We start from the raw sequence: 22,152 nt of genomic DNA on the forward strand, positions 1-22,152 counted from the left end.
TTTCCTACCTGACAAACCTCATCGTCCTGCATGTTGCCCCAAAAAATATTCCTACTTCGAGTATTGAAGAATTGGCTGACTAACTATGATGGTAGTACTGATAATCGTGCATCAGTGACGAACAAGCTGTTTATGCTCAATGATGGGCCTTGCAGATACGGATAATCAAAGACAAATAAAGTCACACATTGAGGGCAATGAGTACAACTAATACAATGTGGAAATAATATATGATAATATGGAGAGATTGTGAGATCATTAACTGCTTCTGCTGACAGGCAACAATATTGAGAACATATACTTTTGCCAGTGTCAGGCCTATACCGTTTCGGAGGTAGACGATCAAGTTCACATCTCAACGGCTTTTCTCATTTATTTCTTAAGTTTCTAACTTCTGGTAAGCCGGACCCGAGCCCCTGCGACGGATCTCCATTCTCCAAGCACTTAGTCTAACGGCGGAGACGAACACCCTTTCCTCTATAGGCAAGTATCGACCAAGCAGCTGAAAACATAGAATTGTTCTGGCCAGTGGCCACGCAATAATAATAATATTTGTGCCTACGGACTGCCTAGGACTGTAGAATAATAGATTGTACATCGACATTGCTTTGTCCGATTCGTAAGGTTAATTCTGCCTAGTCACCGCTCCGCTGTTCTTCTTATTACGAGTCGCCTACCATCTTGCCGTGACTTTTAGCTCCGTAAGGGGCCCGCGGACACCTCGACATGTATGATTGACGTATCATTTATCACTTGTTGTGTGTACACATGGCTTCCAATTGTCTCCAGAACCAGCTGGTCGTACATGACTTGGGTTCCCGATCATCCTTGAACCAAATACGTGAATGTTAAGGGATAGGTTCTAGACTCACTCTTGACCTTGAAAATAGTATTTAATAGGTTAAGGTAGGAGGTACTCCGTACTTCATTACAATAGCCCTCCAATCATCCCTCTGAAGAGCATTATTAGTTCGTTTCAGTCATCTACAATCAGATCCAATTGCTTCTTCAGCAGATATACCCCTCCTTGGTGGATGAGCCCTACTATAGCACCTATCTACATAAGACTCGTTCGCGATCTGATGGTTCTGATGATCTATTGCGAAATTAGGGCTTGTTGATCTGTCGGACCAGAACCACAAACACGTAGCAAGACGCGATTCTAGATCCTATCTAAACCCGCCAGCGGACCGAAATTATGATCACTATTATTACCGCCATAGCCAGAACCCGCGCTGCTCCTATGATGGATCCTGAAGCGGATGGCGACACTGATTTCACATTACTATGCCCTGAAGTAATTGTGATACTGGGTGTAAGACTATTAGCGCACATTCAACTTTATATTACAGAGTACGGAAAGTTCCACGGCTCTTTGAACTTGTGCAAAAGCACAGGGAAAGGTCATCAGAATCACGGTCGTACTGATTGCTGAACTTTCGTTTGAGAGTTATCACCTCGTCGAACGACAGGGCCGAGGAACAAGGGGCTACCCGTCATCTGCAAGATTACCTAGGGACCAGTGGGGCCAACGGTGGCTTGCCTTAATTTACTGTTCCGACTAAGCTGGTGGATGCAACACAATATCAAGCCAGCCAATTAACCCTTTCCAATGCTCGGGGTTGGTCCCTTCATGTCCTCAAGTAAACAGGTATTAATTGCATTGTTATACAGTGGCAGGAGGGCTGCCGCTGGTCTACTCTCGGAAAGTGTGAGGCTTGAATGGGAGCCAAGTTGCCAAGCCGCAGGAATAGGCCCGAGGTTGATAGTTATCTATCGCGGACTTCAGTCGACAATGGTCCTGGCTGAGACGATATATTACATTCGGTCGTTGTCCGTCCGGCTAAGTTGACGAGTACTACTACCTACCTCAGCCACGTACGGTTAATGACAGTCAAGCCCCCTCAAGTTGAACAGTAAAAGATCAGGTCATCAGAGCTGGTTCGATCGATTACTGTTGCTCAGCCATATCTTAAGATGTATCAGAAATTACACGACACAGCTTGATCTGGGTTAAACCGATCAAGTGGCGGTGGGCTGCAACTTGCCAATCTACCTACCTATCCATGTTCAGCTGGTCGAGAACAGGTGTTTTCTGACCTCAATAAGTGAGACTTTTATGCTCTTTCTGCGAAGTGATCTAACCATGACTGTGGAAGAGTAAAGAATATTACTGGACCTATGTCAAACTGTGCCTCTCTGGTCTCTGCACTCGCAGATCCCGAGTGGGACAGGAACCTCAATGAAGTACGATGGATATGAAAGCGTTGATCTTGCTCGACCAAAGGCCAGCTAAGGCCAGGGCTGCACTAAAATCGATCATGTATAGTCACAGGAAATGTGTATTGTGTAGATAGGATGTGAGATCAAAAGTGTGCCGTTATTCGATCATAGGATTAGTGACAGTGACGTGTGTGGCAGGATATATGGCGTTAATAATCCAGGGTAAATGACCCTTCTGAAATGAGAGCCATGATGTACACATTTTCTATTAGCCAGTAGCAGTGGACTTGGGCACGTTCTACGGTCAGGAGAGGAAACTTTTAGTGACTGGATCGATCATTGGAATGGATAGTGATGCTCAAATGTTAATGAATAGTGAGACTGTTTTGGACCTGAGACGTTAACCTGTACTTTATGGATACCCGTACCTACTTACCTTAGGTTACTGTCGAGTCTCAAAACAGTCGAGAAGGGCAGCCGTAGGCAACCAGCACCATTCGCTGAACGGGTGGGGKCACCTCAACGCCCAGTCCAGACTAAGGTAGGTTGCAGGCTACCTATCTATTCCTGGTAAGTACGCAGTACGCAATGATCGTCACAAAGAAAATGTCCGACAGGCTCGGGGGCGTTTTCCCCCACTCTGCGCCACGGTTTGAGGCAAGGTAATTTAAAATTGAATTCGTCTGTGACATCAAGCAGATGCACCTATTCATTTCCCTTCATTTAGCTACCGAGGGGTCAGGTAAAAGTAACTTGGGTAATCCTCAATGTGTCTCGTTCGCGATTCAGATTATGCGCGACAAATATCTTATGACGAATCTGAAGGACGATTCCAGCTACCTAAGCAAGTCAGCGACAATCAGATCCCGGTATTCTACGGGGTACTGACTGCCTTCCTATCTACTATGAGTACACGGTATGATGTTTGCTGTGGTCCAGTGGAGCATTGAGGCTAAAAATAAGCGAGGAAAGCGCTTTAAAACGCAAATAGTCAAGAATTACCAGAGTACTTATCATACCCTGTATCCCACAGTCAGAATCAACCATGAATCTTCGGCAGTGATTATGTACTATTACAGAGTAATACTGTCCTACAGAGCATGTATCTGATCTGGGCAGCAAAACAGTCATCCAGTGGTAAAGCCCTGGGTGGCTGTGGGAGAAGACAGCGGAGTAGTCGATATTTCTCGTACCGTACGCGATAATAAATTTGACGACGACAATCAAGTAATCAACCGTTTGGTGGTCAAAGTGGAGTCGTTAGTGCTGATTACAGTGGATTTGTGGTGGCCGTGGCTGGGCGATGCTTTGTACCGGGAAAAGAACCCAGCTGTCACCTTCCAAAGGTAGATTAAATTGAAGATAGAAATCCATGGCCGAAGTCATCAACTGGAAGTCTTTTTGCGGAGCTCAGTCTCTCTATCTAGTGCTTTGTATGTCCATGATAGCAACGCAATCAACTGCTGTATCTTTTGCTGACTACCAAGCATGAAATTGTCAGGAGCCCAGTTTTACTCTTAATGAGCTACCTACCTAGATCTGCTATTACGCTGTAGATCAATATCTGACCTCAGTTCTCTCAATAGTGTGTCAATTGACCTCTGAAGTCCGTTCATCATGAATGTTAGCCATTATTACCCTGACAGCAGAGCTCAGCCATACTTTAAGCTACGTTTGCGTGGATGCAAAGACATTGAATTTAGGAATGTCCATCAACAACTCTGCTGTGACAGCTGTAGATAGTGATTGAGCATGCGCTTCTGCCCAGTAATTCATCTACAAAACACGTTCCACTCGACGAGTTGAACAGTCGTACGGTTGTACTGCTAATTCAGCGTTCCAGAKACTGAAAACCAACAGGACCAGACCGTCCCAGTCATGGCGATCAAATGTCAGCGGTGAGCCACAGTGAGTGTTGGACGGTTGGGCATGAGCCCTACTGTTTGGCGTTTACTGACGAGGGGTCTAGGCTGGGTATCTGGGTCGTAGTTGGCTCCATATCTGACAAGCTGAAACGTGAATCTCGGAGATGTGGGGAAACACACGAAATTACTCGATTATGAGTTTACGGCCCAGGCTCATGGCCGAAGGTCAACACGGCATTGCCGCTCCAGTGCGAACCAAGTAATAGTACTGACCTGACCAAGCTGTGGACGTGGCGAACAAGCGGGACGAAGTCTTTGGGCCATCATAGGAACCGGTTCATGAGCTCTGGACTCCGCAAAAGAAAATGTCCTGGGTCTGGTTCAAGAAATTATCGGGTATGGATCACCTCAGAGGAGAAAGCATATAGGAATCATAGGCTCTGGTTGACCCACCGATGTACCTTCACCAACTGTGTCACTGCTTTAGTAGAAGATGTTCATCATACTGACTTGAAGCTTGTGAAGGCTATGACACAATATGGAACGATGGATGCAGTTGGTAGCCGGCCCAATGGATCTCCAGCGATTCATAGGCACAGTTTGGACCGAATGGGCCACAATACTCCACCCTAGTCTTACCTTAACCATGATGCTAACAATGCAAATAGAAGGATGCATCAAAAGCATTCGACTATATCAACTGTATCATGATGATGTGGGAACGCTGATGCGTCTTTTCCTTACAACAGGCCCATATTATATAATTCTGCTGTTTCATTTGCACACGACTTCCCGTGTCTGTAATATGATTGCTTCAGGTTTGACAATGTCGCTCGGAGCCGGAATTGTCGTGGAATCTAGACTTCAGTCGGCCAGGGTATCGTTGGGTACTCTGGCCAGAATATGCTGTAGGTCTTTGTTTGATCGATGTACCTCAATGGCCAAAGAGCGCTCAGTAGGCACGATGTGTTTCGATAGCATAATAGAGCGACCAACGAGATACATAGCCAAATATTCAGTGCCACTCATGCCGCACTCAGTAGACTCCTCTCTAAATGTGCATACAGGCATGTCTGATCAAAGATAGAGATGATGCTTACCTCGAAGGGAAACTATGTCACGGATGTCTAATTTTGAGATTTTTGACCCAGATCCTGCGAATTGTCTTTGTTGACTGACATATCTGAAATCTGTTATCATACTTTCCTCTGCTGCTTTGAGACTTCCATAATGCTGGATAAGAACAGATGCATGAAAGAGAAGGGTGCCTTGCTATTTGACAAAAGAATGAAAGCAGTGTGAAAGAGAGCGGTCCATTGTTTGACTGAATATCCTTGTTGCAGACTCAGTCTCTAAGAAATGTCATGGATGCTAATTTTATTTGAGATAAAGGCTATGATCAACTATTCATTCATTKTTTGCATCATCTGAAGCGCAATCTCTACCACAATCTTGAGGCATCATCTCAAAGAAACCAGGCTTATGTCTTACAATGCTGGACCTTGGGAGACATTCTCTGATAAAGACATATTTGAAAGCAAGCCAAACATCTGACAACGCTGATCTCATTTCGAATACCTTCTCTCATTGTATCTTCGCAAGGCTACAATGAAACAGCATCCCAGATCCTACTTTCAGCGTTCATTCAACATGGCTTTGATACACATTAATGACAAAGGACAGAGTACGGAGCAAAGCAAGCAGTCAAGTAGTTTTTGGCTATCATGACAGGCATAAAGCTCCAGGATTAGTTCCTGTTGAGAATGGCATCCAAAACCCGAGTCTGACTGCCCTGGATTGATACGATTCATATTACTGCAACAAGTGGAACATACTTGTCTCATCAGGTTCATCATATACCTTGTCTCCTATCCAGGACGACCTATCTTGCATCTGCAGCAGCAAGCATATATTGCCCGTCGGACTGGTGTGCACAGATGGCGAATCAGCTTACGCCCCCTTCAGGCGTAAGTCCTTCTCTAACGCACATCATCTTACGGAGAACTGATTTAACACAACTCCCAGCAGCAAAGCGCTGTATCCGCGGCCTGGAATCATGTCTCCCTGAAGTCAAGCTTGCCCACAAGAGGCTTTGACAACAATAAGGGACAGAACCTCTGCTACCGGAATGCAGCTCTCACGCTGTTTCTCCACACTCCACAGTTTCTAAGCTGGTGCGAGAAATACTGTGGGCAAAGCACGAGTAATTCAGTCCCAGACGTGGTTCGCAAATTGTACGACATGATCATTGCCTACTGGCAGTGTCGCAAGGGACATGAACAGGCCATGGAGACCTTGTGGACAGAACTTCAAAGTCCAAAGTACGGCCACTTGCGCTGGCATACAACCCCGGGCCAGCAGCATGACACACTTGAGATGCTGGAAAACATCATCTCTCTCCTCGAAAATCACACAAGCCAACCCTAGTAGGTCGCGCACTTTCCGCATCCCATAGAACATAATAATCATGAAGCTGATAAATAAAGCAATGGCGATCTCATGGATTTGATGACCGTCGCACTGAGCCAGTGCCGCGTTTGCAGGACATGCAAGCAGAAAGACTCAGTGCCGGGGGTTAGGGTACGGTACCTCAGTGCAGATCTCCCAGGCTTAAAAAAAGCTGCTTCTATAGAGGAGGCCATCATTAGTGGCATGAACTCGGAGACTTTTTCGGATTGCAAGACATGCGCCGCTAAACAAATCGCCCATGAGATTCAGAGTCAGATACTACTCCCTTCAGAAATTCTTGTCGTTCAGGTCAATCGATACAAAGAGTCGGGGAAGCTGAAAGACGAAATCGAAGTTCAGGGAGATTTAGTGATTCCAGATTCTCTTCTAGATGACAGTGTTAGGGGACAAGGCAAGATCGGTTACGAGCTCTATGCTGTCATCTTTCATATCGGCGATGACAGTAAAAGCGGACACTATACTGCGGCCGTCAAGGGTCCCTCTGGTCAGTGGGTGATGACCAACGACAAACGCGTGACATTTACCCAGACACTGGAAAAGAGCATGAGCTCGCCAGACGGTGGAAAGGAGAATGCTTACATACTTGCGTATCGGCGACTGGAATCCCAGAGCAATTCAGCTGACTCCAATACAGGTTCATCGGCCGCTGTCACGTCCTCCAGCCCCAAAGCAGCAAGCGCTGGCCAGAGCTCGGCCCCTTCAGGCCATTCCAATGACGGCTTATCAAATGCATCAGGCTCAGGAAAAGGGTCTGTCAAGGGTGGAGTACAAATGAAAGGGACCATTGAGCTGGAAGGGAGACCCATCCAATGGACGATCAACCAGCAGCTGGTCCTGGACCCAGGTAAAGGTGCACTTGTGGCACTGGGGCGCAGAGCAAGAACGCAGCGTGCTACTCTGCAGCTGACGCTGACTTCAGAAGAAACCGGCGAGATCCTCGAGGGACAAGTGACCATGTCGCTCAAACCACGGGTAGTGCAGAAGCCGAAGAGTGCGCCTTCAAAGACTGCAGACACCAAAGATTCCAGGGCTGGTACCAAGGAAGCAACAGACACAGCGTCCGGGAAAGCAGCCAAGCCGAAAGGTGTCACAAAGAAACCCTCGAGTCCGCCAAAAGGAACCCGTCAATCGGCGAGGCTGCGCAGTAAAGCCAAAAAATGAAGTAGTGCAAAGCCACATCGAGTGTGTATAATATACAAAGTATACATGGGTGGGAGCTGATGCTGGCATTTTCGCCTCTGCAATGATTGCGGTCCTTTTGTTCCTTGCGTAATTGATATTCCGCATGTGCTTATGTATAATAGACAATGCTTATTTATAACTTGTTGACTGCTTCAAAATGAAGTTCAGTGCCTGTAAAAAAGCGAGAAAGTCATAAATTATCTTTATGGTAAGTGGGGACTTAATTGATGACAACCCGAGCTTTTTCATCTTCTATCTGGACAAGCTGAAAGCATCCCACCAAGCATATGTACTTCCATGGAATCAGCGCTGGAAGATGACCACAGAAGCCTACCTTCAACTACCCAGTTCATTGACCGACTAATTTCACGACTCGCATCATGTAGACCTGAGGCCCAGAATCCCAGCGATGGGATGGACCATCCCATCATACGTCCTCAACGACACACTTCCACAAGCCAGTCACCTTTCTCTTCCCTCCCCGAGGCTCAGTTAGCTCAAGTCAAGTCAGTTATGCTGACATTGCACTGTTTCTTTCCCAATGAGTTTCTCCTGGCCCTAGATATTTTGGACCGAGGACTGGTCAGGCGATTCATGCTGGATGACCACGTCGGGCAAGCATCTGCATCACAGCCAGAAGAAACCGACACCAGCGCCACAGAAAGGCCGCAAGAAGCCATGTTCTATGTTATATCCACGTCTACGGCTGCTCCGACCTCTCCATCCCGGGCTCCCCGGACACGCGTAGAGCAAAAGGGCTACGAAGTCCGCCTGCACGCCTGGAACTGCACATGTCCCACCTTTACGCTCAATGCCTTCCGCAATCCGGGACCGGCCTACTCATCTCAGTTTGATGGAGAAGCCGAAGACGAGACCCTGGCTGAACAGTCTACCGTCGGCGGCGACCCGACTTGCCGCTATGTTTTTGGCGGCTCGTTGACCCGTGGATCCAGCCGACTGGCACCCCCTGTCTGTAAACATCTCCTCGCGTGCTTGCTGATGGTGCGCTGTCCTGAAGTCTTCAGTAGCGCCAGCCGTGGTCAAGCTGGTCCTCTCTTTTTGGCTTGCGAGGAATTGGCGGCGTGGTGTGCTGGTTGGGGTGGATGATCCTCGACACCACGCCGACATTGAAACGCAGATATCCCTACGCCTCTGTCCTTAGAAGGCGCTGCTATACAAGAATTTACTTCCTTCCTAAGAGATATTCAGACCATCATTTCAGCAAAGTCCTTCAGCTGTGCATATCTGTCTGTCTGTTTGCCAGGAAATGGGCTTTTATTCTGTCGCAAATGCCAGAAACGTCAGGGAGACCTCAAGCTTCGAACCCTTTTGACGGCGATGCAACTATGGATACTTCCAGAAAGAATCTAAAGGGAAGTATCACTTACGAAATTGCGGGCTTGTCTACAGTCCAGCATCCGATGGCGTTTTATATCGCGCAGGAATGAATATTTCCAAAAATGCTCGAGCTCGCTTGGTGCGTGCTCAGGACACGATTGATTCTCAGATTATCGTAATATACACTTCCATGCATAAACTGAATTGTTTTAATTCTCATGTCAGCTGTGCCATTGTTGATTGACACTTCTAGCTCTTCTTCTTGGACTTCTCCTGATCCTCCTTTTGCTCGCCGTTCATGCCATTCGCCTTCTTCGCACCCTCCTTGTCACCTTTAGCAGCGTTTGCTTCTTGCTCCTTCTTCGATTCGTTCTCTTCTTGTTGTTGCCGATTCTGGATCTTGTTCTCAATCAAATCGTGGAAGGCCGTGATAGCACGAATCAAGCTGCTGATGTAGATGGCCATCAATTGATCGTTGGTCTTTATGCTCATTGCCCGTGCTAGTTCACTATTTTCCATCTGTGGCTCCGACCCACTCAGACGCGACGTCGTGGCTGGAGTAGATAGGTTGGGAAGAAGATTGAACACATCCTGAAGATTGCCAAGAATAGCGTGATTGACTGGCAGCTCGTGATCAAGGACCTTCTGGAGATATTGGCCGATATCACGCAGGCGCAAGTGCAAACCCTGCAACGACTGAAGCTGCGATGTTATGCGTGTTGAAAGGGTTCCGACGGCAACGTCCCTGATGTCTCGAAGCAAGTGTTCAACACCGATTTCCTCAGCCTCCTCGGCCTCGATCACGGAAGGGGTATGGACGAATGTTCTGGACGTTGTTGTGCCATCCTATATAGACCGAGCGATGCGGTTAGTTGAATAAGAATTGAAGACATCACAAGGGCATCGCACGGGATCAACATACGTCCTTGATCTCGTCAACAGCAAAATAGGCATCTGTGGGAACGCCGACTTCCTTTGGTTGGACGTCAACAATGACCAGTAAGGGGTTCGGTGTGTATCGTTTGAAGAGTTCATTGATCTCAAGATCAGAGGCTCGTAATTTGGGACCCGAGTGATACCATCCGACAAGCTTCTCGCGGGCGTTGATCTTCTTGAACATGTCTCTCATTGACTCAACAAAGTTGTGATCTAAGAACCAAACGGAGGGATCCTTCTCATCTTCCTCAAATGGAACTAAAAGATAAAGACATCAGTACCGCCGTCCAATCACTAAGCCGATTTGGGGGACGACGCACCAGCAAAGCTGTTGGATACTCGAACGGTCTGGCCCGAATTCTCTCCGAGGAGCACACCAACAACACGCTTCCGAGTTCCCTTGGCTGACCGTCCATAATGATCTGCAACTGAAAGAAGGACTAAGGGAGCGACCGTGACKGTGCGCGTGACGAGGGAGAGTGTCTCCGCCGTGGTGGCAGGCATGGTGGATCCGGATCAGATGAGAACGGAGGCAGAATGCAGGGTACTGGAAGACCCTGAATAGACCAGACGCTGATTCCGGTTGCACGGAAGACGGTAAATAATTGAGGGAGCGACGGAGAGAGAGAGAAGCCGATTAGTGGCTTGATAACGAGGATGGCGATGAGAATGAAAATGAGAATGAGGAGGGTTATGATGATGACGGAGCAAGAGATGGAGCTGCTGTTGTTCTGCCCTGGAGCTCCTCCGCTGCTGAGCCACGCAAGCTTTGGTAGTCTTTGTGGCTTGCGCTTGGCTACCAATGCACCAGCCACTTTAGGGCCTTATTGCCTAAGGCCAGCTAGTCGGCACTTGTGTTAATCATTCATTCACATATACTAACAATTATGGACGTAGAGAAAGCCTCATTTAGAGGATTGAAAGTCACAACAACTGATTACATGTGCCCATATGTTATCCCGATTCAGTCGCTACTCGCAGGTGCTGGAGCGTTGTACTGGACCAGTGAACCCCGAACCTCGGGCGCGCGGGAGAATGCTCCGGTTTAGATCTCTTTTCCTCCTCCAAGAATTAGTTCTCCGATCCTCCCTTCCTTTCCGTTTCCCCGTCACTGAGCATCATTCTCTGCCAGGCACCTTGATTCCTTTCCCCTCCCTCTCCTTTCCCTTCTTCCCCTTTCCTGTTTCTGTTCCTCTCCGGAGAGCTTTTTGATAGCGTCATACTTCGATTCTCTCACCGTCAGTAATCGCAATGGCTCCCATCACAGAAGAGGTCGTCCACGGTCTGAAGGACATGATCGAGAAGCTTGAGACTCGCGTGCAGGAGTTGGAGGGCCGTCTTGGCGGCGAATCCAAGCCTAAGTCTGTCGCCGAGCAGATGCGCATCGTCCTTATGGGACCTCCCGGTGCTGGTATGGATTTTCCAGTTTCTCTTCACGGGTTGCCGATTGGATAATGGCTTCATGGTTCTGATGGGGTTTTAGGCAAGGGTACTCAGGCGCCTCGGCTTAAGGAGAAGTACTGCGTGTGCCACCTGGTACGTTATTGAATTGCAAGTAAATGAATAAAGTGCGCGTCTGACATTCCGTGTCCAACCTCAAAGGCTACCGGTGATATGCTGCGGTCCCAGGTCGCCAAGAAGACTGAGCTCGGGAAGGAGGCTAAGAAGATCATGGACCAAGGCGGTCTGGTCAGCGATGAGATCATGGTCAACATGATCAAGAACGAGCTCGACACCAACACTGAGTGCAAGAACGGGTTCGTACACACGTGCCTTATTGAAGTTCATTCAGTTGAAGGTGGAAAGTGACTGACCGTTCCAATGTTTCTAGATTTATTCTGGATGGCTTCCCTCGTACCGTTGCTCAGGCCGAGCGTCTCGATGACATGCTCGAAGCTCGTAAGCAGAAGCTTCAGCATGCTATTGAGCTGCAGATCGACGATGCCCTCCTGGTTGCCAGAATTACTGGACGTCTTGTCCACCCTGCCTCTGGACGGTCGTATCACAAGATCTTCAACCCTCCCAAGAACGATATGAAGGATGATGTTACTGGCGAGCCCCTGATTCAACGTTCCGATGACAACGCCGAGACGCTGAAGAAGCGTCTTTCAACTTACCACGTCCAGACAGCCCCTGTCGTTGAATACTACAAGAAGACCGGTATCTGGCGAGGCATTGACGCCAGCCAGGAGCCTGGCCAGGTGTGGAAGAGCTTGCTCGGTGTTTTCCAGAAGTAAATATAGGATGTCTTCTGGAAGGTACCGTATGGGTCCACGAGCGTGCGTCATACAGCCCCCGTAACATCCCCTGCCGGCAAGGGGAAGAGTGGCATGTGCGAAGGAACAGTACTGAGATCATTCCATGTAATCTGCAAGATGTGTGCATCTGCGTCTTGGTGGACTACAGAGGAGGGTATTTGAAGAGTCCTTTTGGCGTCCGTACATAAAGATACCTCCAGTGGAATTAGAGCAATATGTATAGTACCTTTTGTTTGGCGACCAAATTCACTATGTTCAGCCGGATACCCAGGGTAGGATGCCAGCCATGTAAAACAACCCGATCTACGGCCGCAGCGCCAAGTATATATACATTCCCGCAAACCTTACAGCCGGGTAGGGTAGACGGTGGACTCGATCTCCTCCGGATAGGTCAATCCACCCTGCCGCCTAACCTCGTCCATGACCTCCATGATGACAATGCTCTCTTCCCAAGGCAGCCCATCGCTCTCGAGCTTTCCATCGCGCAAGCACCGCGCCACCTCGTCGGCCTCCCAGTACATGCCCTTCCCATCCGCCGGGAACGGGCACTGCACCTCCTTGATCTCGCCAAGTCCCTTTTTGGGGATTAGACGGTATCGCTCAGGCCGGAAGGCGGGGCCAAAGACCTGAATCTCGCCCTTGGTCCCTTGGATGCGGATCGAGGGACCAGCGGTGCCCTGCTCATCTGGATCGGTCGCGACCCGCAGATGGGTCAAGGCGACTGCCTGGGATTGACCGGGCTGGGCGTTGTTAGTTGGGGTGGTCGTCGGGAACGTGAGAAGGATCGTAGTGGCCTCGTCGGCACCCGTCAGGTGGTAGAGAGACATGTGCGCTGAGATGGCCGAAGGAGCTTTGCGCTGCTCCCGGGGAAGTGTGTGGTACATGGTCTGGAAGACCCAGGTCAAGGAGTAGATGCCCACTGCAGCGAAACGATCATTAGGACCGTGCCAAATGGCTCAGGAGTCGGTAGAAGGAAGAGAAAACTTACGATCCAGCAAGCAGCCACCAGCGAGATCCTTGTTCACCATCCGATGCTGAGTGCCCCATCGCTCCTCGACATTATCCCCGAAGCTGTTGTCGGCAACCACTCGGAGGACTTCGCCAATGGCTCCCTGCTTGATGAGGTCTCGGACCTGCACACTGAGAGGGAAGTACCGGGTCCACACGGCTTCCATCAGGAAAAGGTTCTTCTTCTTCGCCGTCTCGCACAGGATCTTGGCCTGCGCCGCATTGACGGTGAAAGCTTTCTCACAGAGAACATTCTTGCCCGCTTCCAGTGCAAGCATCACATTCTGGAAATGGTGCGAGTGCGGCGTCGCGACGTACACCACGTCTACGTTAGCATCGGCCACGAGCTCCTCATACGAGCCGTACGCAACACAAGGCGCCGGAATGCCCGTATCAGCAATGAATTTCTCCGCCCGGTCCTTGGCTGAAGAGGAGGCAACAGCAGCGACGGTGTGAGAGACGTCAGATGCGTCTCGGAGGTTGGGGTCGCGCAGAAGGTCTCTTACAAAGACTAAGCGTCAAGTAATTGCATTAGTTGTTATGTTTGTCTTGATTGATCATCTCGGTTTGAGGCTTGTTCCGAGGGAAATCGTGGAGACTTACTATCTGCAATCCAGCCCGTGGCTATAATTTATTTGAAGTCTTGTCAGCTTAAAATGCCTCAGTGGTGTGTACAAGGGAGGATGGAAAACATACCCATAATACCCCACCGGATATTGTACGGAGCCATGGCGACGTCGGAGGATGGACAACAGGCAGTCGAACTCTACAGCAGAGAAGGATGGCGTCAATTAGAGACGGAGACTTGGGAGCAGGACTTGTATTTATGCGAACATTTACAGTTCATCATGGGTTCTAGTCTAGACTACTCCAACTATGATTATCAATAATAGAGGGGTCCTCCCGGGAGAGCGGGGCAGTCCCAACAGCAATTCATTAACCAGCTTCCTCGTCCAGGATTACAAGGGGAAAATAAACCGTGTGGTACAAGGTTCAGCTGCCTTTCTCTCGGACTAACTACTTGTTTATAGAATGTTCTATGGAGAACTGTATGGAATACATGTACGGCAATGCTCGTAGATAGCCACAATACCCCCAATCCTCTCAAAACATAGTGCGGGGTCTCGAATGCAGTACAGCCGCTGGCTAAATGCAACCACCAAAAAGAGTATAAATAATGTCAACTCCAACGCATGCACATCGCCCCTGGTCTCCAAAGCAGAAAGTAAGGACCGTATATCGAAGTTAAATGAAAGAGAGCAAGTACCACTTTCTTCACACAGGTTCCATCTTGACCCGAACATTTGACCCGGGAGAGTCAGTGCCCTGCACGGTGAATTAGTTTGATACGTGCGAACTTTCTGCCATGGTGTATCGAACATACCTCTGCCTTCCTCTTGCCCAACACGGAATCGGGTGTTCCAGTCCGTACCGAGGGCGTGCCCCGACCTGCAGCCGTAGTCGTCCCGTCCTTTGTAACTTCCGCATAGCAGCTGGCGTGGTATATCCGGTTCCCAACCTTGACGGCATCCTGCCATATCCAGTCTTGGACTTCCTCCGACCATGTCGACTCAAACGTCTCTTGACAAATGGGACAGGGCGTGTTGCGCAAAGTAGCATCATTGGGAGCCCGGATCCATTGCTTGGGCGGCCCTTTCTTGGTTGAATCGCTCTCAGCACCTGCGGCACCAGCACTTGTAGCTTCTGCCTCTGCAGGATCCTCATCGTCTCCGGCTTCGCGGGACTTTATCCAATCCTGCCCCGTTGTTAGTAAGAATCAACCAGGATATGAATTTTGGACGAAGACCACTCACCCGTTCGTCAACGTACCAGCTGCGGTTTTGCGCTCGCTTGGCAGCGTCCGCCATCCGCTGGTTGGTCCGAAAGTGCCAGTCTAGGTGGCGAGCTTTCTTTTCTTTTCCTTCTTCTGTAGCAAAGAATCGACGGCCACATGTCCCACAACGGTTAGATCTCGCTTCGTAGAGGCTGGCTATTAGTGCCTCTCGCGGTCTGCATTCTATTAGCATACGAAACAACAGCGAACATTACAAGCGCAAATTTTGTGCAAACTTACATTTTAATGGATGCCGTATTCATTTGCACGTTGACAGTAATGCTCGAGGGATTAGAAGCCTGAGGCATAGTAGGCACTGGAGTTGAAAATCGCACCTGACCAGGTACAATTAAGGGAAAGGCAGAGGCAAGATTGGACGATGGAGCGGTGGTAGGGGCAGGAGGTGCGGAAGCGGGAGGCAAGAGGCCACGCGCTCGTAGTGCTGCAATTAATGGGTTCTCGGTCGTCGGCATGGCCGCCGGCTGTGGTGTGCTGCTAGCTATTGGCATCTGCGGTAGAATGCTGTGGACTTGGGGTGGTGGGGTGGGTTGCTGGCGTGCGGCAGTTGCTTTGATAAGCTCAGCTAATGTTCCCGGGTTGAGGAGCTGCTGAAGAGGCTGTGAAAGGGTCTGAGTTGGGGGAGTGGCCATGCTGGGCGCCGGCATAACTGGAATGGTTGGCGGAACGCTCTGGGGAGCTGAAAGAGTAGACTTTGGAGTGAGTGCAGAGACCTGATCACGGACTAGCCTCAGCTGCTCCTGAGTGAGCTCTTGACGCTGGAGGATGCCTTGCAAGTCTAATAGAGCTTTGAGACGCTGTTGCACAGAAGGGTCAAGAGGGTTGTTGGCGAAATCGCTTCGGGCAGCTGCAATTAATGCCTCGATATCGCGAATCAATGCCGTGAGATCCACTTCCGAGCGCTGTGAAGGTTGAGGGGTTGGAGTAGATCGAGGGTCCAGCTGTCTATCCGTTAGATATGACAAAGGCATTCAAGACAATCATTTTGCGAGGTGAATGGATCTTACCGCGGCGTGATAATTTTGCGTGTGCCCATTTCGGAACTGATGAGCATGCCCATTCTGACCTGTGGAAGGCGCGAGCCGAGCCGTGCTCTGGTTGAGCGTGGTGTTGTTCGTCCAGCCGTGAGGAGGAGTGCCCACCCGGCCGCGGTTGAGTATATCTTGCTGGCTCCTGGCCTGCTGCTGCTGTAGAGCCGCGGTTCTTGCCTTGATCAGAGCGCTTTCAATGCTGCGTGTAATTTCTGGAGGAAAGACGGGTCTTGTATCTAGTGACCCCGGAACAGGTTCCTTCCATGTCTTGAGCATTTCGTCCAGCTTTCTGCGGGTCTGCGAGTCCACCAACGTGTAGGCATTCATGAAAGTCTGATACATATTGCGACCCAGGAAAAGCGTGTAGGGAGTTCCCACATTCTTCACAATGGAGTCGACTACATACAAGGCAGGAAGCTTCTGAGCTGGCGGTGTCTACAGCACACGATTAGAAGTGGTTCAACCGACCAAACTTACAATCAACTGAGCGCCGAGCGAGATACAAAAGCCAGGGAGAAATGCATGAGAGTGAGAAACAAAGATAACACCTACTGTTCGAATGTGGTTCTCCAAAACTCGGGAGATGGCCATAGCATGTTCTGTATTCTCTTTGGCTATGACGGTCAAGTTGCTGATCTGGAACCTGTCGTTCGTGGTTAGATCCTCCAGAGAGTTCTTGTAATCCTCAGCGACCTCATCAGAGGCGAGCCCAGACGACATGACAGGCAAGTATGCTGTGAGGTAACGAGTTCGTGGGCAAGGTGAGAATGAAGGCGAGGGAGAAAGAGAACAAAGGAAATGGTCAAGTGAATGTAGCAACACTCAGGGATATTGGGATGCTTTCTTTCCCTCCTTCTATGTTTCTGTTTTTCCTTTCTTTTTTTCCTTCTTGGCTGCTTCTTTTCTTTCTTCTCTTCTTCTTAAGCAGTGATGTTCCTTTTTTTTCTTTTCTCAGGTGCTTTCTGCACAGTATGTTCTTTTTCCTCTTTGTTCCCGTCTCTTTCTCTTGTGTTTCTCAAGTTGGCTTCTTATGAAGATAGGTTTCTTATTCTCTCCTCCGGTGTTTTTCCAGAACTGTGATCTCCTGAAGGAGCAAGAGATGGAAGAAAAGTCGAAACTTGTAAAATGCTTGCTAGCTATCTTGGCGAGACTTTGGAGATAACAACGAGACGAAGCAGGCGCCAGTCCTCAACCTAAACCACACAGAAGCCCACGACTATCCTTCTATGCCCACTATAAGAAACTACCTCGTAAATTATCTCGCCCGATTGACCCTTCCAGGGGTGTTAACCAGCAAAGGCACGTAGACGGTACGAAGATGACAGTGAAGGAGTTTGAGGGTGCTTTCCACGCTTGGGATGAAGATCGGAGAACGCAACACCTTGAGGTCCAACACAGCGGCAGAGATGGAATTGGTAGGTAGTATCAAGGAGAAAAGCTGGCAAAAAACCATTAAGGAAAAAAAAGAGTCAAAGAGGAAATGGGAAGAACGGAGGTTGGTGGTAACTACTATGAGGTATTATTATTGAGGAGGAAGTGAAGTGAAGGTTGAAGAATGACCGACGGACGCCAAGACTTTGGCTGGTTTGTTGTCCGGCTTAGTCACCTCCCCAATGACGCAGTGCCACTGTATCATACTCCTATGATACTTATCTACGCTTGAGGAGTCGGATATCCCTACAAACTATCGTCTTCGAGATAAATCACCGTGAATACTGATCATCGTTGTGTATAAGGAGATAGTACTTTTTCAAAGTGATCGTGCCATTTCGAACCATACTCACGTAACAATGAAACTGTCATCTGCCCTCATTATCGGATTTCTCCCTCTGGCTCTAGCCAAGTCGATTCTGGTCACTTACCCTCAGGACACCCCGGACTCAGTCATCAAGGACGCGCAGAAATCCATCGTGCAAGGCGTATGTTGTCCTGTTGAAGTTGTGGGGTCCTTCTACTTATGATTTACTGATCTGCTTTTCACTCCAGGGTGGTACAATCACCCATGAGTACCGTAAGTGCTGCCATCCCGCCGTTGTTGAAACATACTTGACTTGTTCGGAGTACTGATTATCTCTTCTTCAGAATTCATCAAGTAACTTCTCTCCTTCCCTAGCTTTCGTCTTGCTGCTTTGACACCTTATCAGGGGATTCTCTGCGGAGGCTCCAGACGCTGCCATTCAGAGTCTTTCCACACAGTCCACCAAGTATAAACCAATTATCGAAGGAGATCAGGTGGTCTCGATCAACGATGATAAAGATTGCAACAGCAATTAATTTCAGCTGCCCTGAGGCAGTCATCGCCTTGTGAATGACTGGAACCCCAAGCAGCTCATGATTAATGATTTCTGGAACACTTCCGACTGACTCTGCCCTTGAATATTATGGATACTATCTGCTCTCTTTCTTGTGACAAGCAGTATTCTAGCGTTGTTATTCATGATGTATTTCTCATTTGTATCATTATGTTTTGTTCTCATGAAAGAAAGGAAAATACTTTAGAGACAAAAAAACAAAGACATTACTTGCAATAGCCTTTGTTCATCAGAATTATTCTGTGCTGGTTCTGTGATTCTGCGATTCTGCGACATGGTAAGAATAGATAAAGACGATCTCTCGACTCCGGCCGAGCAGGAGGTTCGCGCGTGGAGCCCGCTGTGAAACTTCCCCGAACTCGCGAGGCTCAGGAGAGACAACAACCGAATCTAACAACTACTTAAGCAATTCTCCAGTCCTGCATTGCTTTTAAAGAGATGAAATTATCGCTGCAACCGGACGGACACTTATCACCACCCCTAGCATCATTCAGCTCCTACACATTCCTAAGATTCCCAGGGCGCGACGCATCCCCTCCCTCCCAGCATGGCGTCGGAACACACGATTACTCAAGCCCTTTTAGAATGGATCAACAGTTTCTCTCTCGGTAAGACGCTACGATCTACTGAGGAATTAAGCGACGGCACGATACTTTGGGAGATTCTGCAGGATATTGACCCTCAGTACTTTCTCAACGAATTGCCCGAGCGGAATACGTCCGATCACTGGGTTGCGAAACTGGCCAACCTGAAACATGTCCACAAGCATCTGACCGGTTATCTGCGAATGCAAACTGGCAATCTGCCCTCAGGCTTGGACCCGTCTCCGGATCTTCAAGCTATTGCGGAAAAGAACTCGGTGAAGGAAACCAATAAGCTCCTGAAACTGCTCCTGATCGCCGTCATTCGCTCGCCAAACCCAGAGAGATTCGTCAACCAAATCCAGGACTTGAGCCTACAGGCGCAGGAAGGGCTCAAGATCGCAATCGAGGAGTCAAACGGGGAATTGGTCGCAAGTGATGTTGAGGACGAAACCATCGAAGACGCCAAGAAACAGGACCTTCCGGTCGACCTAGAGCTACAATTTGAAGAACGAGTAGGAAAGGTGATTGCGGAGAATGATCGCTTGACGCATGAAAAGAAGGAGTTGGAGAAAGCGCTGGAAGATCTACACAACCGCCTGGCGCGACTCCAGGAAAACAATGACACTCTGCAGAGCCGTCTTGCTTCAACGGAGGATCGCTTGGTGACGCTGAAGTCCGGGAAAGGCGACATCGGGGTCAGTGCAAAGGCATTGGAGTCAAAGACGCGTCAGCAGGAGGATTTGATTGCATCCCAGGAGGAGAGAATCGCCGCAGCGCAGGATGAGATTGATAGCTTGCGCATGACGGTGGAGTCACTACATGTCAAGAATCAGCGCTTCCAGAAATTACAAGACGACTATGATGAGCTCAAGACCGACAGAGATCAGCTTGCGCGAAAAGCAAATGCAGCGGAAAAGTACCGCCAAAAGCTGCAGGCCAGTCAGGATTTTGAGAAAGAGAACCAGAGTCTGAAGAACCAGATCAAAGATCTCCAGCAACAACTAAAGGACGCGGACTCGCAGCAGAGATGGTCAGCGGAGCGTGAAGTGGAACTTGAGGAATATCGCCGAGTCCTTCCACGAATCGAACAGGAATGCAGCGAGATTCAGAACCTGAAAAAGCAGCTTGAATTCAACAATCATGCTCTTACCGAACGCCTCAGTAGTGCCGAAGAACAGCGCGAGAGAGATGATGCGCTGATTAGTGAACTGAGAGAACGGATCCGCGAGCTTGAGGGCTCGCCCGGAAGCCCATCGCTCACTCCAGGCACCGAGACACCAAAGCGAGGCACATTGCACGAAGACTTTGAGGGCATAGGTATCCAGGAATCGCAACTGTCAGTCCTTCCCACTATATTTGAAGAGGCTGAGCTGACCGACAGTAGCAAAGCGGAAAATGACGAGCTGCGCAAGGAGGTTGAGTCCTTAAAGGAACAGCCCTCGGTAAGTTGGCTCGAGGAGGAATTAGCAAAGTTCGCTGCGCACGATGCTGACGACGAATCCCAGATCGGTTCCCAGTTTGAGGGATTCTCGGAGAATTTCTCACATGTTCATCGGCTCGCTCAGACCAATTCGTCGCAGGGGTATGTGATTGAACCTCTTTTCTCACCACGTACTCACCGAACGTTCAGTGACGAGTATTGGAAACTATACGAGCACTATACGCAAGCACTTGGAAAACTTGCCGACGCTCAGGATTCTCTCGAAATTACCAAGAGGGCCCTGACAGACGCCATGGCTGAGGGTGAGTTGTTCATTTACTCTACGTACAAAACGTCTCAACAATCTGCTTATGAAACTGCAGTTGGACTTGCCGGCAAGGAGAAAGTAGACATGATTCACGAAGTCAAGGAGAGCAACTCAGCCGAAGTCGCCAAACTTCGTGCTGAATGGGATGAGTGTCAGCACAGGATACATTTGCTCGAGGCTGAGCTTGACGCTAGTCAAGAGCTGGTCCGCGAAGTGTGTGCTGAACGAGATGAGCTGCGGAGCTTGTTCGACAAAAAGCAAGTTGAAATTCACGCGGAGGATCAGGAAATGTCCAACGAGATGAAGAGGCTGCTGGCGGAATTGATGGCCCAGGAGAACGGTGATTCTGCAGATGCGTCTCAGAAATCTGGTCCCGAGCTCGCCAAAGAAGTCGCTGAGCTGATTGAGAAATACCTTGAAAAGCTTGCGAAGCGCGCAGAGGTCAGTAGATTCCGTCCAGTCCCTTCCAGTGGCGCCGGATCCATACATTCTGGGAAAGTCTTCTCGGAAAGTTCCTTTACCCGTGCTGTAAAGGCTGGGTTGCGCGCTCAGCCACGGCGCGTACCTGACTTCGAGGCAAAGTATACCATTAGGGAGAATCCTACGAAGCTACTCAAGCGAGATGTACAATCATCGCGCTTGAAAAGCTTTATGTCGAGATTCAAGCGCTCCTAACTGCCCTGGCCGCTGCATTTGGCATTTCTACGTCCAAAGCTGACTAATACGATCTGTGATTTAGTACATTCACCATCAAAATGAGCACATTAAATTCCTGCAAGAGCGCATCAAGCATTTCGAAGAAGACAATGCCGTTGATGGTATTAGCAGGGAGCGCGAGGTAAGCGATAATCCTTTTATTTCCGTTGTTTTTGCGGCGATTCTACACATCAGGAAAAGCGAACTAGCATTCCTCTCCCTGTCGTCCTTCTTTACTGACAGCTGACCTGCCGTCCAGCTCGAACTTCAGAAGGTCATCGACAACCAGGCACGCGAATTGGCTCTTATCAGCTCTGCCTGGTATGATCTCCAAGGTCGTTTACAAAACAACAATGTCACAGTGTCGAGATTCCGCAACGGAGCCAACATGAGCGAATTGCAGAAGGGCTGGTTGGGGAGACAAAGAAGTCTGGTAGCAGGTCGCTGAAATCGCTGTCTTGTAAGTTAGGGGAGTTGGTTTTCTTCATTGTCTTTCGCTTGGTCTTTTATTCCGTCACCTTCCTTATTTCCTTTGTTAAGCCAAGACTATATAGAGACACAGTGTTAGACACGCACACGTTATTGCTTGATACCCAGTTCCCAGTTAAATATTAATATCTCAGAGCCGAATCTCAACAATGAGATCACGG

General features: G+C 49.0%; 8 protein-coding genes across 8 annotated transcripts; 5 read left to right on the plus strand and 3 right to left on the minus strand.

Moving 5' to 3' along the window:
* Positions 1 to 6,025: 6,025 nt before the first annotated feature.
* On the plus strand, positions 6,026 to 7,718 carry Asppvi_003010 (ubiquitin carboxyl-terminal hydrolase; the record flags this gene model as incomplete). The annotated part of the gene is made up of 3 exons (XM_043298982.1): positions 6,026 to 6,055; positions 6,114 to 6,514; positions 6,575 to 7,718. 3 exons carry the CDS (start codon positions 6,026 to 6,028, stop codon positions 7,716 to 7,718), a joined length of 1,575 nt encoding a protein of 524 aa, XP_043154917.1.
* Positions 7,719 to 8,036: 318 nt separating this feature from the next.
* Asppvi_003011 (uncharacterized protein) lies at positions 8,037 to 8,846 on the plus strand (the record flags this gene model as incomplete). The annotated part of the gene is made up of 1 exon (XM_043298983.1): positions 8,037 to 8,846. One exon carries the CDS (start codon positions 8,037 to 8,039, stop codon positions 8,844 to 8,846), a length of 810 nt encoding a protein of 269 aa, XP_043154918.1.
* Positions 8,847 to 9,326: 480 nt separating this feature from the next.
* rpn8 (proteasome regulatory particle lid subunit RPN8) lies at positions 9,327 to 10,517 on the minus strand (the record flags this gene model as incomplete). Its single annotated transcript, XM_043298984.1, has 3 exons — positions 9,327 to 9,923; positions 10,000 to 10,271; positions 10,334 to 10,517. 3 exons carry the CDS (start codon positions 10,515 to 10,517, stop codon positions 9,327 to 9,329), a joined length of 1,053 nt encoding a protein of 350 aa, XP_043154919.1.
* Positions 10,518 to 11,264: 747 nt separating this feature from the next.
* adk1 (adenylate kinase ADK1) lies at positions 11,265 to 12,250 on the plus strand (the record flags this gene model as incomplete). Its single annotated transcript, XM_043298985.1, has 4 exons — positions 11,265 to 11,424; positions 11,497 to 11,549; positions 11,616 to 11,770; positions 11,845 to 12,250. The coding sequence occupies 4 exons, from the start codon at positions 11,265 to 11,267 to the stop codon at positions 12,248 to 12,250; spliced, it is 774 nt and encodes a 257-aa protein (XP_043154920.1).
* Positions 12,251 to 12,615: 365 nt separating this feature from the next.
* Asppvi_003014 (Gfo/Idh/MocA family protein) lies at positions 12,616 to 14,009 on the minus strand (the record flags this gene model as incomplete). The annotated part of the gene is made up of 4 exons (XM_043298986.1): positions 12,616 to 13,190; positions 13,260 to 13,790; positions 13,883 to 13,903; positions 13,976 to 14,009. The coding sequence occupies 4 exons, from the start codon at positions 14,007 to 14,009 to the stop codon at positions 12,616 to 12,618; spliced, it is 1,161 nt and encodes a 386-aa protein (XP_043154921.1).
* Positions 14,010 to 14,554: 545 nt separating this feature from the next.
* Positions 14,555 to 16,882, minus strand: Asppvi_003015 (putative mRNA cleavage factor complex component Pcf11; the record flags this gene model as incomplete). Its single annotated transcript, XM_043298987.1, has 6 exons — positions 14,555 to 14,605; positions 14,664 to 15,035; positions 15,094 to 15,289; positions 15,354 to 16,072; positions 16,139 to 16,597; positions 16,715 to 16,882. The coding sequence occupies 6 exons, from the start codon at positions 16,880 to 16,882 to the stop codon at positions 14,555 to 14,557; spliced, it is 1,965 nt and encodes a 654-aa protein (XP_043154922.1).
* Positions 16,883 to 17,952: 1,070 nt separating this feature from the next.
* Asppvi_003016 (uncharacterized protein) lies at positions 17,953 to 18,436 on the plus strand (the record flags this gene model as incomplete). Its single annotated transcript, XM_043298988.1, has 4 exons — positions 17,953 to 18,081; positions 18,149 to 18,173; positions 18,245 to 18,254; positions 18,307 to 18,436. 4 exons carry the CDS (start codon positions 17,953 to 17,955, stop codon positions 18,434 to 18,436), a joined length of 294 nt encoding a protein of 97 aa, XP_043154923.1.
* Positions 18,437 to 19,021: 585 nt separating this feature from the next.
* On the plus strand, positions 19,022 to 21,950 carry Asppvi_003017 (putative microtubule binding protein HOOK3; the record flags this gene model as incomplete). Its single annotated transcript, XM_043298989.1, has 3 exons — positions 19,022 to 21,430; positions 21,546 to 21,644; positions 21,762 to 21,950. The coding sequence occupies 3 exons, from the start codon at positions 19,022 to 19,024 to the stop codon at positions 21,948 to 21,950; spliced, it is 2,697 nt and encodes an 898-aa protein (XP_043154924.1).
* Between the last annotated feature and the right edge of the window lie 202 nt (positions 21,951 to 22,152).

The sequence above is a fragment of the Aspergillus pseudoviridinutans genome, assembly GCF_018340605.1.
Source record: "Aspergillus pseudoviridinutans IFM 55266 DNA, scaffold_2, whole genome shotgun sequence".
Taxonomy (NCBI): Eukaryota; Fungi; Ascomycota; class Eurotiomycetes; order Eurotiales; family Aspergillaceae; genus Aspergillus; species Aspergillus pseudoviridinutans.